The 24,027-nt window shown below is 42.0% G+C and overlaps 2 protein-coding genes across 2 annotated transcripts; both read right to left on the bottom strand.

The window, feature by feature from the left end:
• Positions 1 to 6,763: 6,763 nt before the first annotated feature.
• LOC137129212 (extracellular calcium-sensing receptor-like) lies at positions 6,764 to 10,198 on the bottom strand. The gene is made up of 6 exons (XM_067508146.1): positions 10,005 to 10,198; positions 9,561 to 9,858; positions 8,625 to 9,419; positions 8,284 to 8,511; positions 8,037 to 8,160; positions 6,764 to 7,677 (listed from the first exon to the last, which is right to left on the bottom strand). Exons 1-6 carry the CDS (start codon positions 10,181 to 10,183, stop codon positions 6,764 to 6,766), a joined length of 2,538 nt encoding a protein of 845 aa, XP_067364247.1. The 5' UTR covers positions 10,184 to 10,198.
• A 5,081-nt stretch (positions 10,199 to 15,279) lies between these two features.
• Positions 15,280 to 18,788, bottom strand: LOC137129215 (extracellular calcium-sensing receptor-like). The gene is made up of 6 exons (XM_067508152.1): positions 18,595 to 18,788; positions 18,160 to 18,457; positions 17,204 to 17,998; positions 16,855 to 17,082; positions 16,627 to 16,750; positions 15,280 to 16,193 (listed from the first exon to the last, which is right to left on the bottom strand). Exons 1-6 carry the CDS (start codon positions 18,771 to 18,773, stop codon positions 15,280 to 15,282), a joined length of 2,538 nt encoding a protein of 845 aa, XP_067364253.1. The 5' UTR covers positions 18,774 to 18,788.
• Between the last annotated feature and the right edge of the window lie 5,239 nt (positions 18,789 to 24,027).

Here is a 24,027-nt window from a genome sequence, read left to right on the forward strand (position 1 = left end):
CTCGTCTGGTTCCTGTTCCTGTCCCGGCGCCGAGGTCGGCGACCGTTTCTCCCGTCTGTTTGTCCTGTTTCTGTCTCTGTCCCGGCACCGAGGTCGGCGACCGTTTCTCCCGTCTCTGTTTGTCCTGTTTCTATGTAACCAGGTCCAGCTCCCGACTCTGATCCTACTTGGGCGCCTGCCTTTTGACGGTCAGTGCTCCGCCGGGCCCCGATGACAATCCTGCTACAGCACCTGCCTCCAGGTCACTCGATGCCTCGTCCGGCCTCGACACTAGTCCTGCTACGGCACCTGCCTCCGGGTCGCTCTCCGCCTCGCCCAGCCTCGACTCTGGTCCAGGCTCTGTTCCCGCTCCTGGCGCCGGGTCGGCCGTGGTCCGGCCTGGCTCTGTTCCCGCTCCTGGCGCCGGGTCGGCCGTGGTTCGGCCTGGCTCTGATCCTGTTCTGGTTCCTGTTCCAGGCGCCGGGTCGGCCGTAGTCCGGCCTGGCTTTGTTCCTGTTCCTGGCGTCGGGTCGGCCGTGGTCCGGCCTGGCTCTGTTCCTGTTCTGGTTCCTGCTCCTGGCACCGGGTCGGCCGTGGTCCGGCCTGGCTCTGTTCCTGCCGCCGGGTCGGCCGTGGTCCGGCCTGGCTCTGATCCTGTTCTGGTTCTTGCTCCTGCTGCCGGGTCGGCCGTGGTCCGGCCTGGCTCTGATCCTGTTTTGGTTCCCGCTCCTGCCGCCGGGTCGGCCGTGGTCCGGCCTGGCTCTGTTCCCGCTCCTGCCGCCGGGTCGGCCGTGGTCCGGCCTGGCTCTGTTCCCGCTCCTGCCGCCGGGTCGGCCGTGGTCCGGCCTGGCTCTGTTCCCGCTCCTGCCGCCGGGTCGGCCGTGGTCCGGCCTGGCTCTGTTCCCGCTCCTGCCGCCGGGTCGGCCGTGGTCCGGCCTGGCTCTGTTCCTGTTCTGGTTCCAGTTCCTGGCCCGGGGTCGGCCGTGGTCCGGCCTGGCTCTGTTCCTGTTCTGGTTCCAGTTCCTGGCTCGGGGTCGGCCGTGGTCCGGCCCACTACTGACCCTGCTTCTGTTCCTGGTTCCGGGCCAGCCAACACTCCTTCTTGTCAATCTACCAGCTCTCCTCTACGTCGCTTCTGCCGTCGCCGCCGGCCTCCCGTCCGGCCCCCGGAGGGCTTCTGCCGTCGCCGCCGGCCTCCCGTCCGGCCCCCGGAAGGCTTCTGCCGTCGCCGCCGGCCACCTGCACGGCTCCCTGCTGGGTCTCCTGTCACGTACTGGAGGGCTTCAAGGTATTGTTCCCTTCCAGTGTGTTTTTAAGTTGTGCTCCGTTTTACTTTAATCATTATTACGTCTTAGCCTTTGTTCGGTAGTTTGTTCTTTGATATTTCTTAGTCTCCTTAGCCTTACCCTTGTGTTTACCCGCTCTAGTGGTTTAACGTTTATCTGTGCCTTAGTTTATCAGTAGCCTCTGTTAGTTCTTTCTCTAACTTGTCCCCTGAGCCTGAGCTGTGTTTATTTCTGGTAATTCGGTTCCCCTCTTGTTTTCAAGTTAACTCCTTTCGTGTGCTGGTCCTGTTCATCATTTACATCTCTTTCAATAAAAGCCCCTTATTTTGCAAACCCTCGCTCTGTCTCTTCTCTTGGGTCCATCCCTTAACCTAAACGTGACAGTTACTGCCAATTCCTTTCTGGGCTCTGCTCATGTATTGATCCATGTTAGCCGCTACAATGCCTGACAGGAGCTTCCATTTTGTGCAGAGGCATGTTACCAGGGGGTCATTGGATGGTACAGCTCCCCTCTGGGGGTCCGTCAGGATCAGGACTGTGCGGACTTTGGTTATCCATTCAGTGTGGGTCCCATCCACTAGCACCTCATTAGTTTTTGCTGCCAGGCCCTCATGGAGTGAAGTTAGCTTCTTTAACCATTAGGCATGAATCATGTCAGGGTCTGGTGCTGTCCAGCTCTTCATACTTGACACCCTCTCTTGGATGTCTGTCATTGTGATGGTTACTGGATCTTGTTCAGGAAGGTCCCTGTGGTCTGCCACTACTGGACAAAGTTGTTATGTGATGCCTCCTTCTCCCTTATGCTTCAACACTATTCTTTAGTCTTCTGCCTCGGTTGTTCTGCTCTCATGGTTTTACCCTGCTACTGGGAGTAATACCTAGGACGGCTCAGTGGAGAACATCCTGTTTATTCTATTGGTTTCAACTGTACTTCTTCAGCTGGGTATCCAGGGCTGTGAGCCTTTGCTTGGCAGTCTCCAGGGCATCAGGTGTGGACAGTTTGTTGTGCTTCTGAGGCAGTTTGTTGTGCTTCTGAGGCAGGATGTACTTCTTTAGCATCATGACTTTCTGCAATTCCAATAGTGGGCCAATATATCTTGATCCTAGCCTTTCAATGGAGGATACTGCACCTTATGGCTTATGTTGATCATATAGCCATGGTCATACTTGGGATTGTTCGTAGTTCTGCATTCACATCCTCTGCTAGACTTTCAGAAGGTATTTCACTTATTCTTGGTAACCGGCCACAGAGGTTCCAGGTTTCCATCTTAGCCATGATCTTTAATTCCAGATCAGCTGATCTTGCATTAAGCTCGTCTGTCGTTGTTGCTGTTATTGGGGCTTGGATCCTCTGAACATGTGGGTGATGATGATATCTCCCCCCTGACCTGTCATCCTGGCTTTCCACCTTGCCGTAGCATTTGTGTTATACCTCATCAACCTCGATTACAACTAATGGATGAATGGATGGTTAATGCGGTAATAGCATTAAATACCCTTTCAAGGTGCAGAAAAGAGCAACTAACTGCTACCCCTAAAAGTCGTGTTGGGTATTGTTGGGACTATCTCCTGTGCAGCGAGGAGACAGTCCCAAATGGGAATCTGCAAGATGTCAAACACTGTCTAATCTGTCAGTTTAACACTGTGCTAATTTAAATTTGGTCAGGTTTAATGTGCAGTCAGACTTGCAGCAGATTAGCTTCCTCCATGCAGTATGGAGTATCTCGTCATTGTCTTTTCTAAAGTGAAGCCACACTTTTGACTTGCTGTGGTCACATAGGCTGACAGTTGATAGAATCTGAATTGATAAGCAGAACTGATGTTCAGGTTTTTTTATGGATTTCCTTTTGTTCCCTTTTAGATTTTAATCAAGCTACTTAAACGTAGAAACCAATTTTAATCCAAACATTACTAGCAGCAGCGTTTCTGTGCAGGACACAGATTAGTTGTGGACTCAAGACTAAAGACTAGAAACTTTTTAAAGCACGCACTAAACAATTTTCTCAGCAAAGTGTCAGTACTGACTAGGCCAGAGAGGATTTGACCAGAACCAACGATGTCTGCTTGAGCTCATGCACGTCCTTTACTTGCCCAAGCAGCTTTTTTTTCGTTGTTAGCCACCTTGATTAGCTCCTCTCACATACTCTCTAATCTCCACTATCTTGTCTTCATGTTGAAATGCTTTCCTTTGTGGCATTTTGGCTTTTAATCGGCTTTGCTATTTATAAATTTACAAGCTGTGGTAGCTGCACAATAACATGAGGTGGAAGTGGGAGGGGAAGTGAAACTAAAACAAGAATATTAACGGACTTCATATTTTTTTCTTAGGATTTAAATTAAATGCTGTTTAACTGTAACTTATGACTGCTACTTAGTCTTATGATCATCATAATCATTACCTGTGTCATTTTGCCATCAATGTTTGCTGCATTGCATGCAATGCCTGCACCCACCTCTTCTCCTCTTTTCCACACTCTCCGTTGCTCTGAACCGTTGACCTTAAGTACTTAAAGTCCTGCACCTTCTTCCCCTCTGCTCCCTGTAACCTCAGCGTTCCACCTGGGTCACTCTCATTCACACACATGTATTCTGTCTTGCTGCGGCTAAGCTTCATTCCTCTGTTTTCCAGAGCAGACCTCCACCTCTCTAGATTTTCCTCCACCTGCTCCCTGCTCTCACTACAAATCACAATGTCATCTGCAAGCATCATAGTCCATGGATATTCCTGTCTAACCTCATCTGTCAGTCTGTCCATCAGCAGAGCAAACAAGAAGGGGCTCAGAGCTGATCCTTGACGCAGACCCACCACCACCTTGAACTCCCCTGTCACACCTACAGCACACCTCACCACTGTCTTACAGCTCTCATACATGTCTTGCACCACTCTAACATACTTCTCTGCCACTCCAGACGTCCTCATACAATACCACAGCTCCTCTCTCTGCACCCTGTCATACGCTTTCTCTAAATCTACGAAGACACAATGCAACTTCCTATGACCTTCTCTGTACTTCTCCATCAGCATCCTCAAAGCAAATACTGCATCTGTTGTACTCTTTCTAGGCATGAAACCATATTGCTGCTCACAAATGTTCACCTCTGCCCTTAGCCGAGCTTCCTCTACTCTTTCCCACAACTTCATTGTTTTCGCTCATCAGCTTTATTCCTCTGTAATTGCCACAGCTCTGCACATCTCCCTTGTTCTTAAAAATAGGAACCAGTACACTTCTCCTCCAGTCCTCTGGCATCCTCTCACTCTCCAAGATCTTGTTAAACAAACTAGTCAGAAACTCTACTGCCCCCTCTCCTAGACACTTCCATACATCCAAAGGTATGTCTTCAGGACCAACTGCTTTTCCACACTTCATCCTCTTCTCTCCTCACTTCACTCTTACTAATCTTTGCTACTTCCTGCTCCACACCAGTCACCTCTTCTAATCTCTGTTCTCTTTTATTTTCCTCATTCCTCATTTTATTTTCCCACATCTCTTCAAAGTTCCCATCACACTCCTGGCACCTGTCAATACATTTCCATCCTTATCTTTAATCATCCTGACCTGCTGCACATCTGTGTCTCTGTCCTCTACCTTCACCTTACGCTGCATCTCCCTGTACTCCTGTCTACTCTCTTCAGTCCTCTCAGTGTCCTACTTCTTTTTAGCTAATCTCTTTTCCTGTATACAATCCTGAAATTCCTCGTTCCACCACCAAGTCACCTTGTGAACTTTCCTCTTTCCCGATGACACACCGAGTACAGTACCATCCTACCTATCTCCCTGTTCACATTACCTGCAGTGGTCCAGTCACGTGGAAGCAACTTCTAACCTCACTACCTTTTCACCTGGTCTCCTGCACCATATCAACCAACTTTCCAGCCTAGTGTCCCCGTGTGGTTGCATTTGCGTTTTGTACATATAGAACTCCTAAGATTCTATTCCCATTACCTTGTTATTACCTAAATATAATAGTCATTATCTTATTATGAAATTGTAACCCCACTATTACTCTGTTTTTACAACACTGTAAAATGCATTTGGTTTTTGTTATTTTAGTTGCATTTGTTTTGTTGTTTTGTACTTCTACCATTGACTAACCGTGGAAAACTAACACGTTAATGTTAATGTAAACATGGTTGTTAGGGCAAATGTAAATTATACTACACTTTGAACTGCTTCCAATTTTGTAAAAAACAGTAGACCACTAGGTATTAATTTTGTGCATTTATTTGTTCTGACTTACAAATATTGGTTAAGGTGATAATACACTGTCACATGCCTGTATGCTATGTTGTACAGCTATTATATACAGTTGAAGATATTGCAGTGGTACAAAAAATAATAATAAAAAAAGTTAAAATAGGTATCTTTTTAACTCAATATTGTGTTGATATTAAAATTGCACTATAACTTCTTTGCCAAGATGTTTTATATTTTTATGATTTTACAATTTCTCTGGACCTTTCCCCATCATATTCTTTTTCGTATTTTTTTCAGGTCTCAATAAGATAACAAAACATTTTGGAATAAAAATACAAATTAACAGTCCAAAACTGGAGGCCAGAATAGCAAATATCTCCACAGCAACACTGAACTTCCCAGGAGAGCTGACATATGCTGGAATAAAAATACACTCATACACCGATGGGGGAGATGCTATCCAGCTGGCCAACTCTCACCGGGAGCAACTAAGTTGGGGTTCAGTGTCTTGCTCAAGGAGACTTCGACTGTTGTTGGTACCACTCAACCTCTCACACTAGTTCTGGCTCCTTCCCTGACAGTCTGGTGATATTTTACATGGCTATAACCAGCATGGATCAAGGTCCAGCCACAAGATACTTGCCAATGAACTCCCCTTTCAGGTCTAGCTACAGAAGGGTGCACAGGTTTCTCTATTCTGGGCGAGGTTGCACATTCCCCAGTGGGCATATTTATCAATGGCCTGGGAATCTTGGTAGAACCTGTTGCCCTGGATAGCAGCTGCAAGGATCATGATGGCATAAAAACCTCTCCACTGATTCTGCGGGGGGGTAACCATCTCCTTTTGTCTCTATGTCAAGGTGTCCTTGGAAAAGACACTGAAACCCACATTTTTCTAAAATGGTCAAGCCAGTGCCTTGCGTGGGAGCTCTCCAGTCATTACTGTGTGTGTTTGTGAATGGGTTAATGAGAAGCTACATGTCAAGTGTTTTGTATTTTAAAGAGCTTTCAGAAATCTGCTATATAAGTTTTGATCATTACCTAATGTATAATGAAAGGTTATTGTCTGACATGTTATAAATATATCAAAGATTGTGAAATTAGTAACACAGCACAGCAGATTTCACTTGACAAACTGTTTATTCCATAGAATTATGATATTGTTCACCAAAAGTCCCAAATGAAATATATACATTAGAAAGGTATATCAGTGGGCAGTGATTCAATAAAATAAAAATATGCGTCCATTTGACTGTGTAAAATAGAATGGCCAAGATATTTTATATATGTTTTCTTATAATCTCAGGATGTCTTTTGAGCCCCTTTTCCCATCATATTCTTTTTTGTATTCTTCTCAGGTCTCAGTAAGATAATATAACATTTTGGAATAAAAATACAAATTAACAGTCCAAAACTGGAGGCCAGAATAGCAAATATCTCCACAGCAACACTGAACTTCCCAGGAGAGCTGACATATGCTGGAATAAAAGTGATCCACACTGCACAGAAGATCAACATGCTGAAGGTGATAAATTTGGCCTCATTAAAGTTATCAGGCAGTTTCCGAGCCAGAAAAGCAAGAATAAAACAGAATGTGGCCAGAACACCTATGTACCCAAGTACAGCCCAAAAGCCTAAAGTTGATCCCAGAGCACATTCTAAGATGATTTTGTCTTTGATTTCCTTTAAATTCCTAAATGGAAAAGGAGGAGAAATTGTTAACCAGAGGATACATATTATAACCTGTATGAGAGTGAAAACCAAAACACTGAGTCTCTGCTGTGTTGGTCCAAACCATTTCATCACATTACTGCCTGGAAGTGAAGCCCTGAAGGCCATTAACACCACCATAGTTTTCCCCAGAACACAGGAGATACAGAGGACAAAGGTGATGCCAAATGCTGTGTGTCGCAGCATGCAGGACCACTCAGAGGGTCGGCCGATAAAGGTCAGAGAGCACAGGAAGCACAGAGTCAAGGAGAAGAGCAGCAGGAAGCTCAGCTCAGAGTTGTTGGCCCTGACAATAGGAGTTTTCCTGTATCTGAAGAAAATGAAGGCTACAACAGCAGTCATGCATGTTCCAAATAAAGATGCTGCAGTGAGCAGTGCTCCCATCATTTCTTCATATGATAGAAACTCTGCCTCCTTCTTTACACAGGCATCTCTTCTCTCATTGGACCAGAATTCAGGAGGACATTTCACACAGGTGATAGAATCTAACAAGTGAGAGCAAAGCAGATGTTAGATATGCTGAGTATTTTGGTTGCTTTCTTTTTTGTTCTATGCATATTAGACACTGTAGTACATTATTACCAGATGCTGCATGGATTACTTTAAGACAACCACATGGTCTGTCTGAGATACAGTCATTTCAAGTATGAGCTACTTGCTTTGACTTTTTTAAATACATATAATCATGAGATTGTGTGCTGAAGAGCTACATTTTGAAACACATGCACAATTTGATGAAACCTTCTCACTTTTTAACAGTTAAATGGTTGTTTTTTGTGTGTGAAAGCACGTGATTGGCAAGATTGGCATGTGTGTTCTTAAGTGCAAAACAACCTGCTATTACCTGTGATGTTGCTTATTTCTCCCTCTGCACATCTTATACAATCATAGCAGCAGACAGGTTTTCCTTTCTGCAGAACTTTGCGAGTTCCTGGGGGACATTTCTCATTGCAAACTGACACAGGAACCTGCATGAATAATAAGAGTATGCAAAAATATTTCAGCAATGACTTTGAAAAGCTGTGGCAAACCATTTCTTTAGTACAATAATATGACAGTTTTAGAGTTGCAGTGATCAAGTCACAGTTTACCTGTCTTGAATTATGTGGCCAAAATAAAGACCTATGTTGCAGACTCAGCTGTTTGTTTACAGGTAAAGATGCATCATAAAGACCAACTGAGACAAAGTCTGCAATGCCATTTTTTCCTGGCTGCCAGTTTATGATTTCATACTTTGCTGGTGGGTCTCCATTCTCATTAAAGTAAACTTCATCTCCTTCCTTTGTTTTGAAACTAATATTTTTTATGTGCTGTAAAATCTAAGAAGATACATATTAGATATTACATAGACTGCAACAATCTAGTTTTCAAAAATTTAGCCATAGTTATGCAATGCAATTTGGTAAAAACAAGCATTTAAGCATTTACTCACCGTGAATGGATCCAGCTGCACCTTGTAGTTACATGTTTCATTACAGCCAAGAATATTATGAAGTGCATGGGCCACAGCATACACTCCTTTATAGATGTTGTTGAATATGGGCATATGTGACATATCTGTGAAGCTATGTTTCAATTCACTCAGATCTTCATGTCCAGTACATTCTCTCTGATTCTTAGCTGATGGCATTGACTGATTGAATTTACAGCTAAATAATGCCTCCCAGAACTTCATTAATATGTCATTGCCTGATGAATTGAGTGGTTTCACATCTAATATGAACTCTTTTATACCACTGACATGTACTTTGGGGATGGACAGGCCTATGGCACCATTGAGAATGTGATGCTGATCCTTCTCCGCAATTTGTGAATCAAAGATCCAGCCCTCACTGCCTACCCACTGGTACCCAGTCAAGTTATGTTGAGACAACTGATACATTAGCACATCCAGATCCAAGGCAGAGAGGAAAGCAACAATTACCTTAGAATTGGAATACTTGATTGTTTTAATTATCTTTTCTATTTTGTTTGGTGGATCTGTCCTAAACAAAGATACAGAATACTCCAGACAGATGCCCAGCTCCTGTGCAGTTTCTGTGAATGTTGCCATACCACTGTTGCCATAATCATCATTGCTTCTTATAGCTCCAACCCAAGTCCAACCAAAGTACTTTACCAACTGGGCCAGGGCTCTGCTCTGATAGTAGTCACTGGGTATGGTTCTGAGGAAGGATGGGTACTTGGTTTTGTCACTGAGACAAGCACAAGTGGCAAAGTGGCTGATCTAAGGGATTAGAGAAATTACCTCCAAAGATAAAAATATAAACCATTCATTATGTTACAATCATGCTCATCACTTTAAGGTGGCTACTTTAAGAATAACAATATTATTTTTAAGAATTTAACTTGTATCAATCTTACCCACCAGTGGGATATTAAAGGGTCCAATAACAGTAGCTATAGCCATGCAAGGAGAGGAGGAGGTTTCTCCCATTATTGCCTGTACTTGTGCAGGTCTGTTACATGGAGCCTCCGTGAGTGCAGATAAAATGTCATTACCATTAGCCAAGGCCAGTGCAACCTGCACACTTCTGGCAATGGAGCCACAAGTATCATACAGTTTATATCCCAGAGAGATGCCAGGTAGAAGGTCTGTGCTGTTATTAATCTGCTCAATGGTAAAAATCATAGCGTGGGCAACCTGGAAATCTCTGAAATTTAAACTTAAAGCAAACAGTTTGATGATGATTTTCAAAGCAGTTGTAAAAATAGAAACAATAGAACATCAAATGAAGGCATGTGAATCTGTTACAACACACAGTAGAGCACATTTTGTAAAAAACATTTTTAAAAACATTCTTGTCTTTACCTGATACATTCCAGTGGCAGTGGTTTGTTGGTGTAGGTTTCCTGTCTGTCTTTCCAGCTGCTGTGGAGAGAGAAGATTCCCCCTAATATAATGTTACCATCCTTAAATATTTGAGGGTTTTCAGGATCTCCTCTCTGTCTGCACACCAACTCCTTTGCCTGTGAGAAAGATGCCACCATCAAGAGCTGCAGTATTGCCCAACCCTGCTCTGGCCACTTCTGTGTGCACCTCATACTGTCTGAGAGAAATACACAAACAGACAACACTATGTTCTACCCTAATATAGAAAAGCTAGTGTCCATGTTTATACATTTTGGTACACGGTTACACCTCCTTCCTCAAACACTAAGCGATTTTGATCCTGTAACCCCATGGTAAGTGATATGTTATCAGACAAGAATCTTCACAGTAGCTTTGCTGTTTCATTTTCTTGTTTTTCATATTGTAAATTATTAAAGTTTAAATTTACAAAAATAAAAACACTGATTTAATTTATACATTCAGATTCATATATTTTGACAGAAACACAACTATCCTTTTTGTACTGTATATCACCACGAGTGATTTGAAATAAAACCATCAACATCTGTAGACTGTCAGCTTTAATTTGGACCCTAAGTCTTTACTGACTGTCTAAACTTCACACTGGACTTCAAACTACTTCTATTCTGTGCCTCTCCAACTCTTTCTCCAGACTCTTGGGTTTTTATTTTCAAATCAAATGCTTTCAAATTGCTTTCATCGGAAAAAATGATTTGGACCACTTAGTAATACTCCAGTAACTTTTTTCTTTAGCCCAAGTAAGATGCTCTTGACACAGCTCAACAATACAATTAAACCTTTATTTAACCCATAAAAACTGAGTATTGATTAAGAACAGGATACGATGGTAGTAATGGTACTAGCATCACTTTACATTTTCATTTTGTAATTTGCCGGCACTTTTTCTGGCAGCACTGATCTACTACATCGGAAAGATCAGACCCTGCCTCACGGAATATACAACCCAACTCATTGTACAGGCGCTGGTCCTATTTCGTCTTATTTACTGCAACGCTTTGTTAATGGGGTTACATGTATCCACAGTCAAACCCTTGCAGATGATCCAAAATGCGGCAGCAGGCCTGTTTTTTAATCAGCCAAAAAGGGTTCATGTCATACCACTGTTCACATCTCTATACTGGCTTTCTGTAGCTGCTCGCATCAGGTTCAAAGCTCTGTCTCTCGCCCACAGGGTGATCAACTCAAAAGCTCCTGCTTACCTCAACCCCCTCATTCAGGCCTAGAATACTTCACATCCGCTGCCAACGAACAATGTCTGGTGGTCCCAGCACCACACAGAAGACACCAAGCAAACGTTTTCAGCGCCATGATCCCACAATGATTGAACGAGCTACCAAAATCTGCATGCTCAGCAAACTCACTCCCAATATTCAAAAAACTTCTGAAAACAGAACTCTTCCACACCTTCCTATGCACTTAAATCTATTCTATCTAAAAAAAAAATTAAAAACTTGCATTTACATCTCCTGAAATGAAATGATAGGACTTCGCTTTGATGTTTTCTCCCTGATTTTTGCTTGTCTTGTACCTCACTAGTAAGTCGCTGTGGATAAAACCGTCTGCTAAACGATGAATGTAAATGTAACGTAAATGTTTATCCAAAGCAACTTACAAGTGAGCTACAAAGTGCTACGAGAAGAAGTGTTCAATTTCTGGCAGACACAGTGGGAACAATCACTGAAGACTAAATGCTGATGAAGTTAATGCTGATCTTGTGCGGTATCAAAGATCTGGCAGGGACTGAAAAATGATCGATCACATTACATTTATATGTCATTTAGCAGATGCTTTTATACAAAAGACCTTACAAGTGAGGTACTAGGCAAGCAAAAATCTAAGTCAAGGAGAAAACATCAAAGAAAAGTCCTATTAGAAAAGTTTTTACACTGCATGAATTGCAAGAACAGAAAGAAATGTATTTTTAATAAATAGATTTAAGTGCATAGGGAGGTGAGGAAACATTCTGTTTTCACCAATTTTTGGAATATTGGGAGTGAGTTTGCTGGGCGCGCAGAGTTTGGTAGTTTGTTCTATCATTGGTCTTATCACCACCAGCCACCAGTACGTCTGAGCAATCAATGCAGTTATCCTAGTAGTACCAGGATGGCAGGTCTGCATCCAGTCGTGTCTCTACCTAACGGGTGGTAGGATTGTGTCCATGTGTAAGCAGGCTGTGGATGATTGCTTCTCCTCATCCTCAAACTGACAAGACAAGGCACCTGGCTTGTTATTTTGAGGTTTGATGATGGTAAGACAGGACAAAGTCAGACCTTCTGAAAAAATGACCAACAAGATTACCATGCAGAGCAAACATACTCCATGTTTCGGTGGTCAGTCCAGAACAGAAAAGCCTGCTCAGTCCTCTCCAACAAGAGATAGTCCAAACTTGGGGTTCACACTGAGCACTGAGGGAACACAACAGGGAGAGCAATGTCCAAAAGTATTGATTGTCCATATAAAGAGACATACAAGGAGATAGGATCTCCTCCGTATAGGAGATACGATCTGGCAGGGAACAGGTAAAAACAATCAGTTAACAAGAAACAAGATGCTAAAGAAACTAACAAGGAAGTATGGCTTAGGGAACAGGGGCAGGAAGTAAAAGTAAGTTGTTGTTTTTTTCACTTTGTTACAGCCTACTTAGTTAGCCATAAGTTCTCCTTATGCAGCAAGATAACGTTTGCTGAACTTTTCACTTGTGGAAAGTTACAAAAAATACTGTTACAATCACATGTAACTTTGGTCTAACGTTACAGAAAGAGATCAGTGACTGCAAAGTATTGTTAGGAGACAATGTAGCCAAACAACACAGGACGGTGGTGTGTAAAATGACTCTTGTGGTGAGGTAGATGAAGAAGAATAAGCCAGAGGAGAGGACGAAGTGGTGGAAGTTAAAAAAGGAAAAATGTTGTCCTCTCTTGAAAAAGAAAAGTTGACAAGGAGACTTGGTGGTGGAAAAAGAAAGTTCAGGAGTGTATGAAAGAGGTTAGCTAAGAAGAAGTGGGACACTGAGAGGACTGAAGAGAGTAGACAGGAGTACAGGGAGATGCAGCGTTAGGTTGGACACTAAAGAGGGAGAGGTGGATTTGTACAGGTTGGCGAAACAAAGGGATAGAGAAGGACGTGCAGAAGTTTAGGGTGATTAAAGATAATGATGGAAATGTGTTGAAGAGTTGTTGAATTTGGAAAATGAAATAGAACGCACTGAAGGTGACTGGTGTGGAGCAGGAAGTAACAAAGATTAGTAAGAGTGAAGTGAGGAGGACGTTGAAGTGTGGAAAGGCAGTTGGTTCTGATGACATACCTGTGGAGGTATGGAAGTGTCTAGGAGAGGTGGCAGTAGAGTTTCTGACTAGTTTCTTTAACAAGATCTTGGAGAGTGAGAGGATGCCCGACGACTGGAGGAGAAGTGTACTTGTGCCCATTTTTAAGAAAAAGGGAGATGTGCAGAGCTGTGGCAACTACAGAGGAATAAAGCTGATGAGCCACACAATGAAGTTGTGGGAAAGAGTAGTGGAAGCTCGGCTAAGAGCAGAGATGAACATTTGTGAGCAGCAACATGGTTTCATGCCTAGAAAGAGAGCAACAGATGCAGTATTGGCTTTGAGGAGGCTGATGGAGAAGTACAGAGAAGGTCATGGGGAGTTGCATTGTGTCTTCATAGATTTAGAGAAAGCGTATGACAGGGTGCTGAGATGAGCTGTTGTATTGTATGAGGACTTCTGGAGTGGCAGAGAAGTATGTTAGAGTGGTGCAGGACATGTATGAGAGCTGACAGTGATGAGGTGTGCTGTAGGTGTGACAGAGGAGTTCAAGGTGGAGGTGTTTGCAGATGACATTGTTATTTGTAGTGAGAGCAGGGAGCAGGTGGAGGAAAATCTAGAGAGGTGGAGGTCTGCTCTGGAAAACAGAGGATTGAAGCTTATCCGCAGCAAGACAGAATACATGTGTGTGAATGACAGGGATCCAGGTGGAATGCTGAGGTTACAGGGAGCAGTGGTGAAGAAGGTGCAGGACTTTAAGTACTTAGGGTCAACGGTTGAGTGGAAAAGAGCTGAAGAGGGGTGTGCAAGCAGGTTTCAGCCATACTGCCCCACTAAAGTGCAAGACCAGTTATAGGTCTTCACAGGGTCAGGGTCTCCCCAATGTCCAGAGTCTTTTCCAGGTGAGATGAACGTAAACACGGTTTTAATGACTTTTAAAATCCTCTCCAATCTGAGTGTCAGACATATTTAATATTAACGGGTTCATTAATAAAGTTCACACTTTGCTCTGCAGTGATGTGTCAGGGTTTCTGCTTTGTTTCATGGCAAATTCCCCCTAACAAACTTCACTACAAAGTTGCGGGACAGGGGGAGGGTGGGTAACCATGGAGATGGTCTCACCCCTGAGAGCTGTGAATGAAGAATTTATTTAAATATCAATAAAAACTCCCAAACCTCTGCAGACATTGGCCTGGTTCTACTATTTTTCAGCGTTATCAACTTTTCCGCGCTAATCCGTTTTTCTGTCGCAAACTTGTGACTAACCGAGAAAGTTTAAAGAAAAGCAAGAAGCAAATTTAGTGAGTTTTCTGCTTATAATTTCTTTAAAAAACTTATCAGTGGAATGCCACAAATTTGTCAGGAAGTTAGTGCTAAAAGTTTAACATGCAATTTTTATTTAACCAATATTCTGTGCTCAAATATGCTTTTGTTCGTTTCATTGAATAAAACAAACAACTGAAAAGACATATTAGAAATACAAAAGATGCTAAGGGTTTCCAAATGTATTTTTTCTTGGCAGTGTAGTTAAGAGCAGCACATTGCTGGAGTGCTTGGCTATGCCGCCTCCCAACTGCAAAGTTCCCAGTTCTAATCCACTGGCTAAATGTGTAGAGTTTGCATGTTCTCTCCATGGGTACTCTGGTTTCCTCCCACAGCTCAAAGACATGCATGTGAAGTTTGGTGACTCTAAATTGCCTGAATGTGAGTGTGAATGGTTGACTTTCTTATGTATATCTCTGTGTTGGCCCTGAGATAGTGTGGCATCCAGGGTGTACCCCACCTCTCATCCAGTGAAAGTCTTCAGCTCCATGTGACCCTAAACAGGATAAGCAGTTACAGATAATGCAGTACTTTCATTTCATATGATTTCATGTCATTTTGTATTAATGCTGCGCGATCACCTTACACTATGTGACCCTAATAAAGTTATCGTTTTATTTTACAATTTAGCAAGTCTTTGTTGCCCCTTTCCCCATCATATTCTTTTTTGTATTTTCCTCTGGTCTCAATAAGATAATATAACATTTTGGAATAAAAATACAAATTAACAGTCCAAAACTGGAGGCCAGAATAGCAAATATCTCCACAGCAACACTGAACTTCCCAGGAGAGCTGACATATGCTGGAATAAAAGTGATCCACACTGCACAGAAGATCAACATGCTGAAGGTGATAAATTTGGCCTCATTAAAGTTATCAGGCAGTTTCCGAGCCAGAAAAGCAAGAATAAAACAGAATGTGGCCAGAACACCTATGTACCCAAGTACAGCCCAAAAGCCTAAAGTTGATCCCAGAGCACATTCTAAGATGATTTTGTCTTTGGTTACTTTAAAATTCTTAAATGGAAAAGGAGGAGAAATTGTTAACCAGAGGATACATATTAAAAGCTGTATGAGAGTGAAAACCAGAACACTGAGTCTCTGCTGTGTTGGTCCAAACCATTTCATCACATTACTGCCTGGAAGTGAAGCCCTGAAGGCCATTAACACCACCATAGTTTTCCCCAGAACACAGGAGATACAGAGGACAAAGGTGATGCCAAATGCTGTGTGTCGCAGCATGCAGGACCACTCAGAGGGTCGGCCGATAAAGGTCAGAGAGCACAGGAAGCACAGAGTCAAGGAGAAGAGCAGCAGGAAGCTCAGCTCAGAGTTGTTGGCCCTGACAATAGGAGTTTTCCTGTATCTGAAGAAAATGAAGGCTACAACAGCAGTCATGCATGTTCCAAATAGAGATGCTGCAGTGAGCAGTGCTCCCATCATTTCTTCATATGATAGAAACTCTGCCTCCTTCTTTACACAGGCATCTCTTCTCTCATTGGACCAGAATTCAGGAGGACATTTCACACAGGTGATAGAATCTAACAAGTGAGAGCAAAGCAGATGTTAGATATGCTGAGTATTTTGGTTGCTTTCTTTTTTGTTCTATGTATATTAGACACTGTAGTACATTATTACCAGATGCTGCATGGATTACTTTAAGACAACCACATGGTCTGTCTGAGATACAGTCTTTTCAAGTATGAGCTACTTGCTTTGACTTTTTTAAATACATGTAATCATGAGATTGTGTGCTGAAGACCTACATTTTGAAACACATACACAATTTGATGTAACCTTCTCACTTTTTAACAGTTAATTGTTTTTTTTTTTTTGTGTGAAAGCTTGAATAAATACCAGAATCTTTATACATCTTGATTTTAAAAAGTCCTTCTTTGGAAATTTGTAAACAACAACATACCATTTCTAAAGATTGGCACGTGTATTCTTAAGTGCAAAACAACTTGCATTTACCTGTAGTGTTGCTAATTTCTCCCTCTGCACATCTTATACAATCATAGCAGCAGACAGGTTTTCCTTTCTGCAGAACCTTGCGAGTTCCTGGGGGACATTTCTCACTGCAAACTGACAAAGGAACCTGCATGAACAACAAGAGTATGCAAAAATGTTTCAGCACTGGCTTTGAAATTTATTTAGATTTATTTAGTACAAGAATATGACAGTTTTAAAGTTGCAGTTTACCTGTCTTGAATTATGTGTCCATATTAAAGACCTATGTTGCAGACTCAGCTGTTTGTCTACAGGTAAAGATGCATCATAAAGACCAACTGACACAAAGTCTGCAATGCCATCTTCTCCTGGCTGCCAGTTTATAATTTCATACTTTGCTGGTGGGTCTCCATTCTCATTAAAGTAAACTTCATCTCCTTCCTTTGTTTTGAAACTAATATTTTTTATGTGCTGTAAAATCTAAGAAGATACATATTGGATATTACATAGAATGCAACAATCTAGTTTTCAAAAGTGTAGTCATAGTTTTGCAATGCAATTTTGTAAAAACTAGCATTTAAGCATTTAAGAATATACTTACCATGAATGGATCCAGCTGCACCTTGTAGTTACATGTTTTATTGCAGCCAAGAATATTATGAAGTGCATGGGCCACAGCATACACTCCTTTATAGACATTGTTGAATATGGGCATAAGTGACATATCAATAAAACTGGGTTGCAATTCACTCAGATCTTCATGTCCTGAACATTCTTTCTGATTCTGTGCTGATGAATTTGACTGATTAAACTTACAGCTAAACAATGTCTCCCAGAACTCTATTATTATGTCATTATCAAACAAATTGACTGGCTTCACATCAATAATAAACTCTTTCATGCCGCTGACATGTGCTTTGGGGATGGACAGGCCTAAGGCACCATCCAGAATGTGATGCTGATCCCTCTCCGCAATTTGTGAATCAAAGTTCCAGCCCTCACTGCCTACCCACTGGTACCCAGTCAAGTTATGTTGAGACAACTGATACATTAGTACATCCAGATCCAAGACGGAGAGGAAAGCAACAATTACCTTAGAAGTGGAATACTTGATTGTTTTAATTATCTTCTCTATTTTGTTTGGTGGATCTGTTCTAAACAAAGATACAGAATACTCCAGACAGATGCCCAGCTGCTGTGCAGTTTCTGTGAATGTTGCCATACCATCATTGCCATAATCATCATTGCTGCTTATAGCTCCAACCCAAGTCCAACCAAAGTACTTTACCAACTGGGCCAGGGCTCTGCTCTGATAGTAGTCACTGGGTATGGTTCTGAGGAAGGATGGGTACTTTGTTTTGTCACTGAGACAGGCACAGGTGGCAAAGTGGCTGATCTAAGGGATTAGAGAAATTACCTCCAAAGATAAAAATATAAACCATTCATTATGTTACATAATGTCATATCATGTCAATATCATGTTCATCACCGTAAGGTGGCTACTTTAAGAATAACAATATTATTTTTAAGAATTTAACTTGTATCAATCTTACCCACCAGTGGGATATTAAAGGGTCCAATAACAGTTGCTACAGCCATGCAAGGAGAAGAAGAAGTATCTCCCATTATTGCCTGTACTTGTGCGGGTCTGGTACATAAAGTATCAGATTCTGCAGACAAAACTTCATTACCATTAGACAAGCCCAGTGCAACTCTCACACTTCTAGCAATAGATCCACAATTATCATATATTTTATATCCCAGAGAGATTCCAGGTAGTAGTTCTGTGCTGTTATTAATCTGCTCAATGGTAAAAATCATAGCCTGGGCAATCTGGAAATCTCTGAAATTCAAACTTAAAGCAAACAATGTGATGATGATTTTTAAAGCAGTTGTTGAAATACAAACTTTAAATTAAGTATGTGATTGTTTTAAAACACACAATAGAGCACATTTTGTAAAAACACTTTGTAAAAACATTTTTCTCTTTACCTGATACATTCCAGTGGCAGTGGTTTGTTAGTGTAGGTTTCCTGTCTTTCTTTCCAGCTGCTGTGGAGAGAGAAGATTCCCCCTAATATAATGTTACCATCCTTAAACATTTGAGGGTTTTCAGGATCTTCTCTCTGTCTGCACACCAACTCCTTTGACTGTGAGAAAAATGCCACCATCAAGAGCTGCAGTATTGCCCAACCCTGCTCTGGCCACTTCTGTGTGCACATCATACTGTCTGAGAGAAATAAGCAAACAGACAACACTATGTTCTACCCTAATATAGAAAAGCTAGTGTCCTTGTTTATACATTTTGGTACACGGTTACACCTCCTTCCTCAAACACTAAGCGATTTTGAGCCTGTAACCCCATGGTAAGTGATATGTTGTCAGACAAGAATCTTCACAGTAGCTTTGCTGTTTTTTTTTTTTTTTGTTTTGTTGTTTTTCATATTTTAAGTTTTTACATTTTAAAAATTAAAAAATGAAAACATTGATTTAATTTATACATTCAGATTCATATATTTTGACAGAAACAAAAATATCCTTTTTGTACTGTACATCACCACAGGTGGTTTGAAATAAAACCATCAACATCTGTAGACTGTCAGCATTAAGTCTTTACTGACTGTCTAAACTTCACACTGGACTTCAAACTACTTCTATTCTGTGCCTCTCCAACTCTTTCTCCAGACTTTTGGGTTTTTATTTTCTAATTAAATGCAACATTTGCTTTCATCGGAAAAAATGACTTGGACCACTTAGTAATACTCCAGTAACTTTTTTCTTTAGCCCAATTAAGATGCTGTTGACACAGCTCAACAATACAATAAAACATTTATTTAACTCATAAAAACTGAGTATTGATTAAGAACAGGATAAGATGGTAGTAATGGTACTAGCATCACTTTACATTTTCATTTAGTAATTTGCTGGCACTTTTTTTGCCAGCACTGATGTAATACATCAGGAAGATCAGAATATACGGAATATACAACCCAACTCACTGTACAGGTGCTGGTCCTATCTCATCTTGATTACTGCAATGCTTTGCTAATGGGGTTACCAGTATCCACAATCAAACCCTTGGAAAAGGGTGATGATCCAGATGATCCAAAACGCGGCAGCACGCCTCTCTTTTAGTCAGCCAAAAAGGGGTCATGTCATGTTTGTCAGATCTATATACTGGCTTCAATTCAATTCAATTCAACTTTATTTATATAGACCCAATTCACAACAAAGTCATCTCAAAACACTTTACATAATAAAGTCAAGACTATAAAGATGTATAGAGAGAACCCAACAATTCTCCCTTGAACAAGCCATAGGCAACAGTGGAGAGGAAAGTCCCTTTAACTGAAGAAACCTCCAGTAGAACCAGGCTCAGGGTGGGCAGCCATCTGCTTTGACTGGTTGGGTCGAGTGGAAAGTGAAGAGAGAAAAGAAAAACAGCAACAAAAGCAGCAACAAAACATCGGGCAGGTTGGTAGGACCAGTAACTGCACGCTGGAAAACACACAGCTTCAAAGCCGGGGACACCTGCAAAAAGGGACAGAGAGAGGGAGACAGAGAAGGAGAAAGACAACTACGGGAGAAAACACACAGAGTTAATATCAGCAGTCTAAGTCTATAGCAGCATAACTATAACTAAGTATAACCTTTATCAAAGAGGAAGGTTTTATGCCTAGACTTAAAAGTAGAGAGGGTGTCTGCTTCCCGAATCACAACTGGGAGCTGGTTCCACAGGAGAGGAGCTTGATAGCTAAAGGCTTTACCTTCCATTCTACCTTTGGAAATTCTGGGAACCACAAGTAGGTCTGCATTCTGAGAGCGAAGTGGTCTACTGGGATGATATGGTGCTATGAGGTCTTCTATATATGATGGAGCCTGACCATTCAGAGCTTTATATGTAAGAAGCAGGGTTTTAAATTCTATTCTAGATTTAATGGGAAGCCAATGGAGAGAAGCTAGTGAAGGTGAAATATGATCTCTCTTGCTAGTTCCAGTCAGCACTTTTGCTGCAGCATTTTGGATTAATTGCAGGCTCTTTAGGGAGTTACTGGGGCATCCTGAAAGTAGGGAATTACAGTAGTCCAACCTAGAAGTAACAAATGCATGGACTAGTTTTTCGGCAACACTTTGAGACAGGATGCTCCTAATTTTGTAACTGTTCCATAGGTGGAAGAAGGCTGTTCTAGAGATTTGTTTTATATGTGAGGTAAAGGACAAATCCTGGTCAAAAATAACTCCAAGGTTCCTTCCTGTAGCTGCTCGTATCAGGTCCAAAGCTCTGTCTTTCACCCACAGGGTGATCAACTCAACAGCTCCTGCTTACGTCAACTCCCTCATTCAGGTCTACAATCCTTCCCATCTGCTGCCAATGAACAACGTCTGATTGATAGAATCTATTCTGTCTAAATTAATATATAAAAAAATACTTCCTTTCTGCTCTTACTTGCACTTAAATCTCCTGAAATGAAACAAAACACTTTTCTGATAGGACTTTGCTTTGATGTTTTCTCCTTGATTTTTGCTTGCCTCAACCTCACTAGTAAGTCGCTTTGGATAAAACCGTCTGCTACACGACTGACTGTAAATGTAATGTAAATTTTACATTTGCGCTACAAAGTGCTATGAAAAGAAGTGTGCAATACAGAACAAAAAGGATTTTTTTGTTTTAGATTTAAGTGAGACTTTTATTGTCAACAGTTTTTTTAAATCTCATGTCATTAAAGGGAAGGCTTTGATTATACATGCTGGTAGCCCTGTCAGCAGGGCATTGTGGTAGTTGACATATAAGAAGTGCCTGCACAATGAGTTGGGCTGCATAATAAGAAAGTTAAGGTTGGATCTTTTTAATCATATAGACGGCCACTCTGCATGCCCTAGAGACAGAGGAGATGTAGTCAATACAGTTCAGTCGTCATTGATGACATTTCTGGCAGGATTAGTGGGAACAATAACTGAAGAGCCTATGTTAATGCTGATCTTGTGTGGTATCAAAGATCTGCAAGGAAAGACTAGAACTTCTGAGGGTGAGTTGAAGATGTTACTCTCTAATCCAAGCAGAAATGTCAGAAAGACAGGCAGCAATGTATGATATCTGGTGGAAAGGACGGGGAAAGCTGTGTGTCATCAGCATAGCGATGATAGGAAAAGCCATGTGAGTGGATGACAGAAGCAGATGTAGTTTGGCCCCCTCATTTATTTTAATTAATAACATTACAACCACCTCTTCTTATAACGCACTCCAGTATGACTCCATCACCCACTATGACCTCAATAATTAACAGAGTAGAATTATTACCTTTCTGACAGTTTAAACTAAAAACCTGAGAAATTATAACATTGTAAAAGCAGAATTCATGACAAAGTTGCTGTACTGTACTGCATTAGATTTTACACTGGTCTTATCACTGCCAGCCAGTGGTACGTCTGATCAATCAATGCAGTTGTCCTAGTAGTACCAGGATGGCAGGTCCACATCCAGTCATGTCACCACCTAACGGGTGGTACGATTGTCTCCATGTGGAAGCAGGCTGTGCATGATTGCTTCTCCTCATCCTCAAACTGACAAGACAAGGCACCTGGCTTGTTATTTCAAGGTTCTGTGATGGTAAGACACGAATGCAACCACAAGGGGGCACAAGCCAATGTCTTTTTGTGCCAGTCCCAAGTCTGGATAAATGCAGAGGGTTGTGGCAGGATGGGCATCCTTCGTAAAAAACATGCCAAATCAAACATGCAAATCGTGACACAAACTTCTGTTGGTCGAAGACGAAGAAGAGGAGGAGGAAGGTTTGTTAGTAGGCAGAGAGAGAAGAGGAAAGCTAAGAATGTAGGACTGAAAGTAGGGACTTTGAACGTTGGTACTATGACAGGGAAGGCTAGAGAGTTGATCGACATGATGCAGAGAAGGTGGACATACTGTGTTTTCAGGAGACCAGGTGGAAAGGTAGCAAGGCTAGAAGCTTAGGAGCAGGGTTCAAGTTGTTCTATCATGGGTCAGATAGGAAGAGAAATGGAGTAGGAGTTATTCTGAAAGAGGAGTAGGTGAGGAATGTTCTAGAGGTGATTAGAGTATCAGACAGGTTGATGAGTCTGAAACTGGAAATTGAAGGGGTGATGTTCAATGTTTTGAGTTGTTATGCCCCACAGGTAGGATGTAAGTTAGAAGAAAAGGAGAAATTCTGGAGTGAGTTAGATGAAGTGATGAAGAGCATCCCCACAGGATGGAAATGGCTGTAGTGAACACTTTCTTCCATAAGAGGCAGGAACATGAAGGGTGAAGTACAAGAGAGGTAGAAGCACTCAGGTAGACTACATCTTGTGTAGACGTTGTAATCTGAAAGAGATCAGTGACTGTAAAGCATTGGTAGGGTAGAGTGTAGCCAGACAACACAGGATGGTGCTGTGTAAAATGATGCTGGTGGTGAGGAAGATGAAGAGGACTGAGGCAGAGCAGATGATGAAGTGGTGGAAGTTAAAAAAGGAAGAATGTTGTGTAGTTTTCAGGGAGGAGCTGAGACAGACTCTGGGTGGTTTGGAGGTGCTTCCAGATGACTGGACCACTACAGCTAATTTGATCAGAGAGACAGGTAGGAGGGTACTCAAGGAGACTTGGTGGTGGATCGAGGAAGTTCAGGAGTGTATACAGAGAAAGAGGTTAGCTAAGAAGAAGTGGGACACTGAGAGAACTGAAGAGAGTATACAGGAGTACAGTGAGATACAGCATAAGTTGAAGGAAGTGGTGGCAAAGTCCAAACAAAGAGCATATGAGGACTTGTATGCTAGGTTGGACACTAAATAGGGAGAGGTGGATTTGTACAGCTTGGCCAAACAAAGAGATAGAGATGGGAAGGATGTGCAGCAGGTGTTAGTGTGATTAAAGATAAGGATGGAAATGTACTGACAGGTGCCAGGAGTGTGATGGGAAGATGGAAGGAGAACTTTGAAGAGTTATTGAATTTGGAAAATGAAAGAGAATGAATAATAAAAAAAGGGTGACTGGTGTGGAGCAGGAAGTAGCAAAGATTAGTAAGAGTGAAGTGAAGAGGACGTTGAAGAGTATGAAGAGTGGAAAGGCAGTTGGTTCTGATGACATACCTGTGGAGGTATGGAAGTGTCTAGGAAAGGTGGCAGTAGAGTTTCTGACTAGTTTGTTTAACAAGATCTTGGAGAGTGAGAGGATTCCTGAGGACTGGAGGAGAAGTGTACTGGTGCCAATTTTTAAGAACAAGGGAGATGTGCAGAGCTGTGGCAACTACAGAAAAATAAAGCTGATGAACCAAACAATGAAGTTGTGGGAAAGAGTAGTGGAAGCTCGGCTAAGGGCAGAGGTGAACATTTGTGAGCAGCAATATGGTTTAACAGATGCAGTATTTGGTTTGAGGACGCTGATGGAGAAGCACAGAGAAGGTCATGGGGAGTTGC

The sequence above is a fragment of the Channa argus genome, chromosome 6, assembly GCF_033026475.1.
Source record: "Channa argus isolate prfri chromosome 6, Channa argus male v1.0, whole genome shotgun sequence".
NCBI lineage: Eukaryota > Metazoa > Chordata > Actinopteri > Anabantiformes > Channidae > Channa > Channa argus.

What these genes read in the sequence shown, in the direction of transcription:
- LOC137129212 (XM_067508146.1), bottom strand. Translation starts at nt 10,183, where the DNA reads ATGGTGGCATCTTTCTCACAGGCAAAGGAGTTGGTGTGCAGACAGAGA. An exon ending in GACCCTTTAATATCCCACTG is followed by an intron (nt 9,420 to 9,560) that starts GTGGGTAAGATT and finishes CTAATCCCTTAG; the next exon opens with ATCAGCCACTTTGCCACTTG. An exon ending in AGAAATAAGCAACATCACAG is followed by an intron (nt 7,678 to 8,036) that starts GTAATAGCAGGT and finishes CTCACTTGTTAG; the next exon opens with ATTCTATCACCTGTGTGAAA.
- LOC137129215 (XM_067508152.1), bottom strand. Translation starts at nt 18,773, where the DNA reads ATGGTGGCATTTTTCTCACAGTCAAAGGAGTTGGTGTGCAGACAGAGA. An exon ending in CTGCCACTGGAATGTATCAG is followed by an intron (nt 18,458 to 18,594) that starts GTAAAGAGAAAA and finishes GTTTGCTTTAAG; the next exon opens with TTTGAATTTCAGAGATTTCC. An exon ending in AGAAATTAGCAACACTACAG is followed by an intron (nt 16,194 to 16,626) that starts GTAAATGCAAGT and finishes CTCACTTGTTAG; the next exon opens with ATTCTATCACCTGTGTGAAA.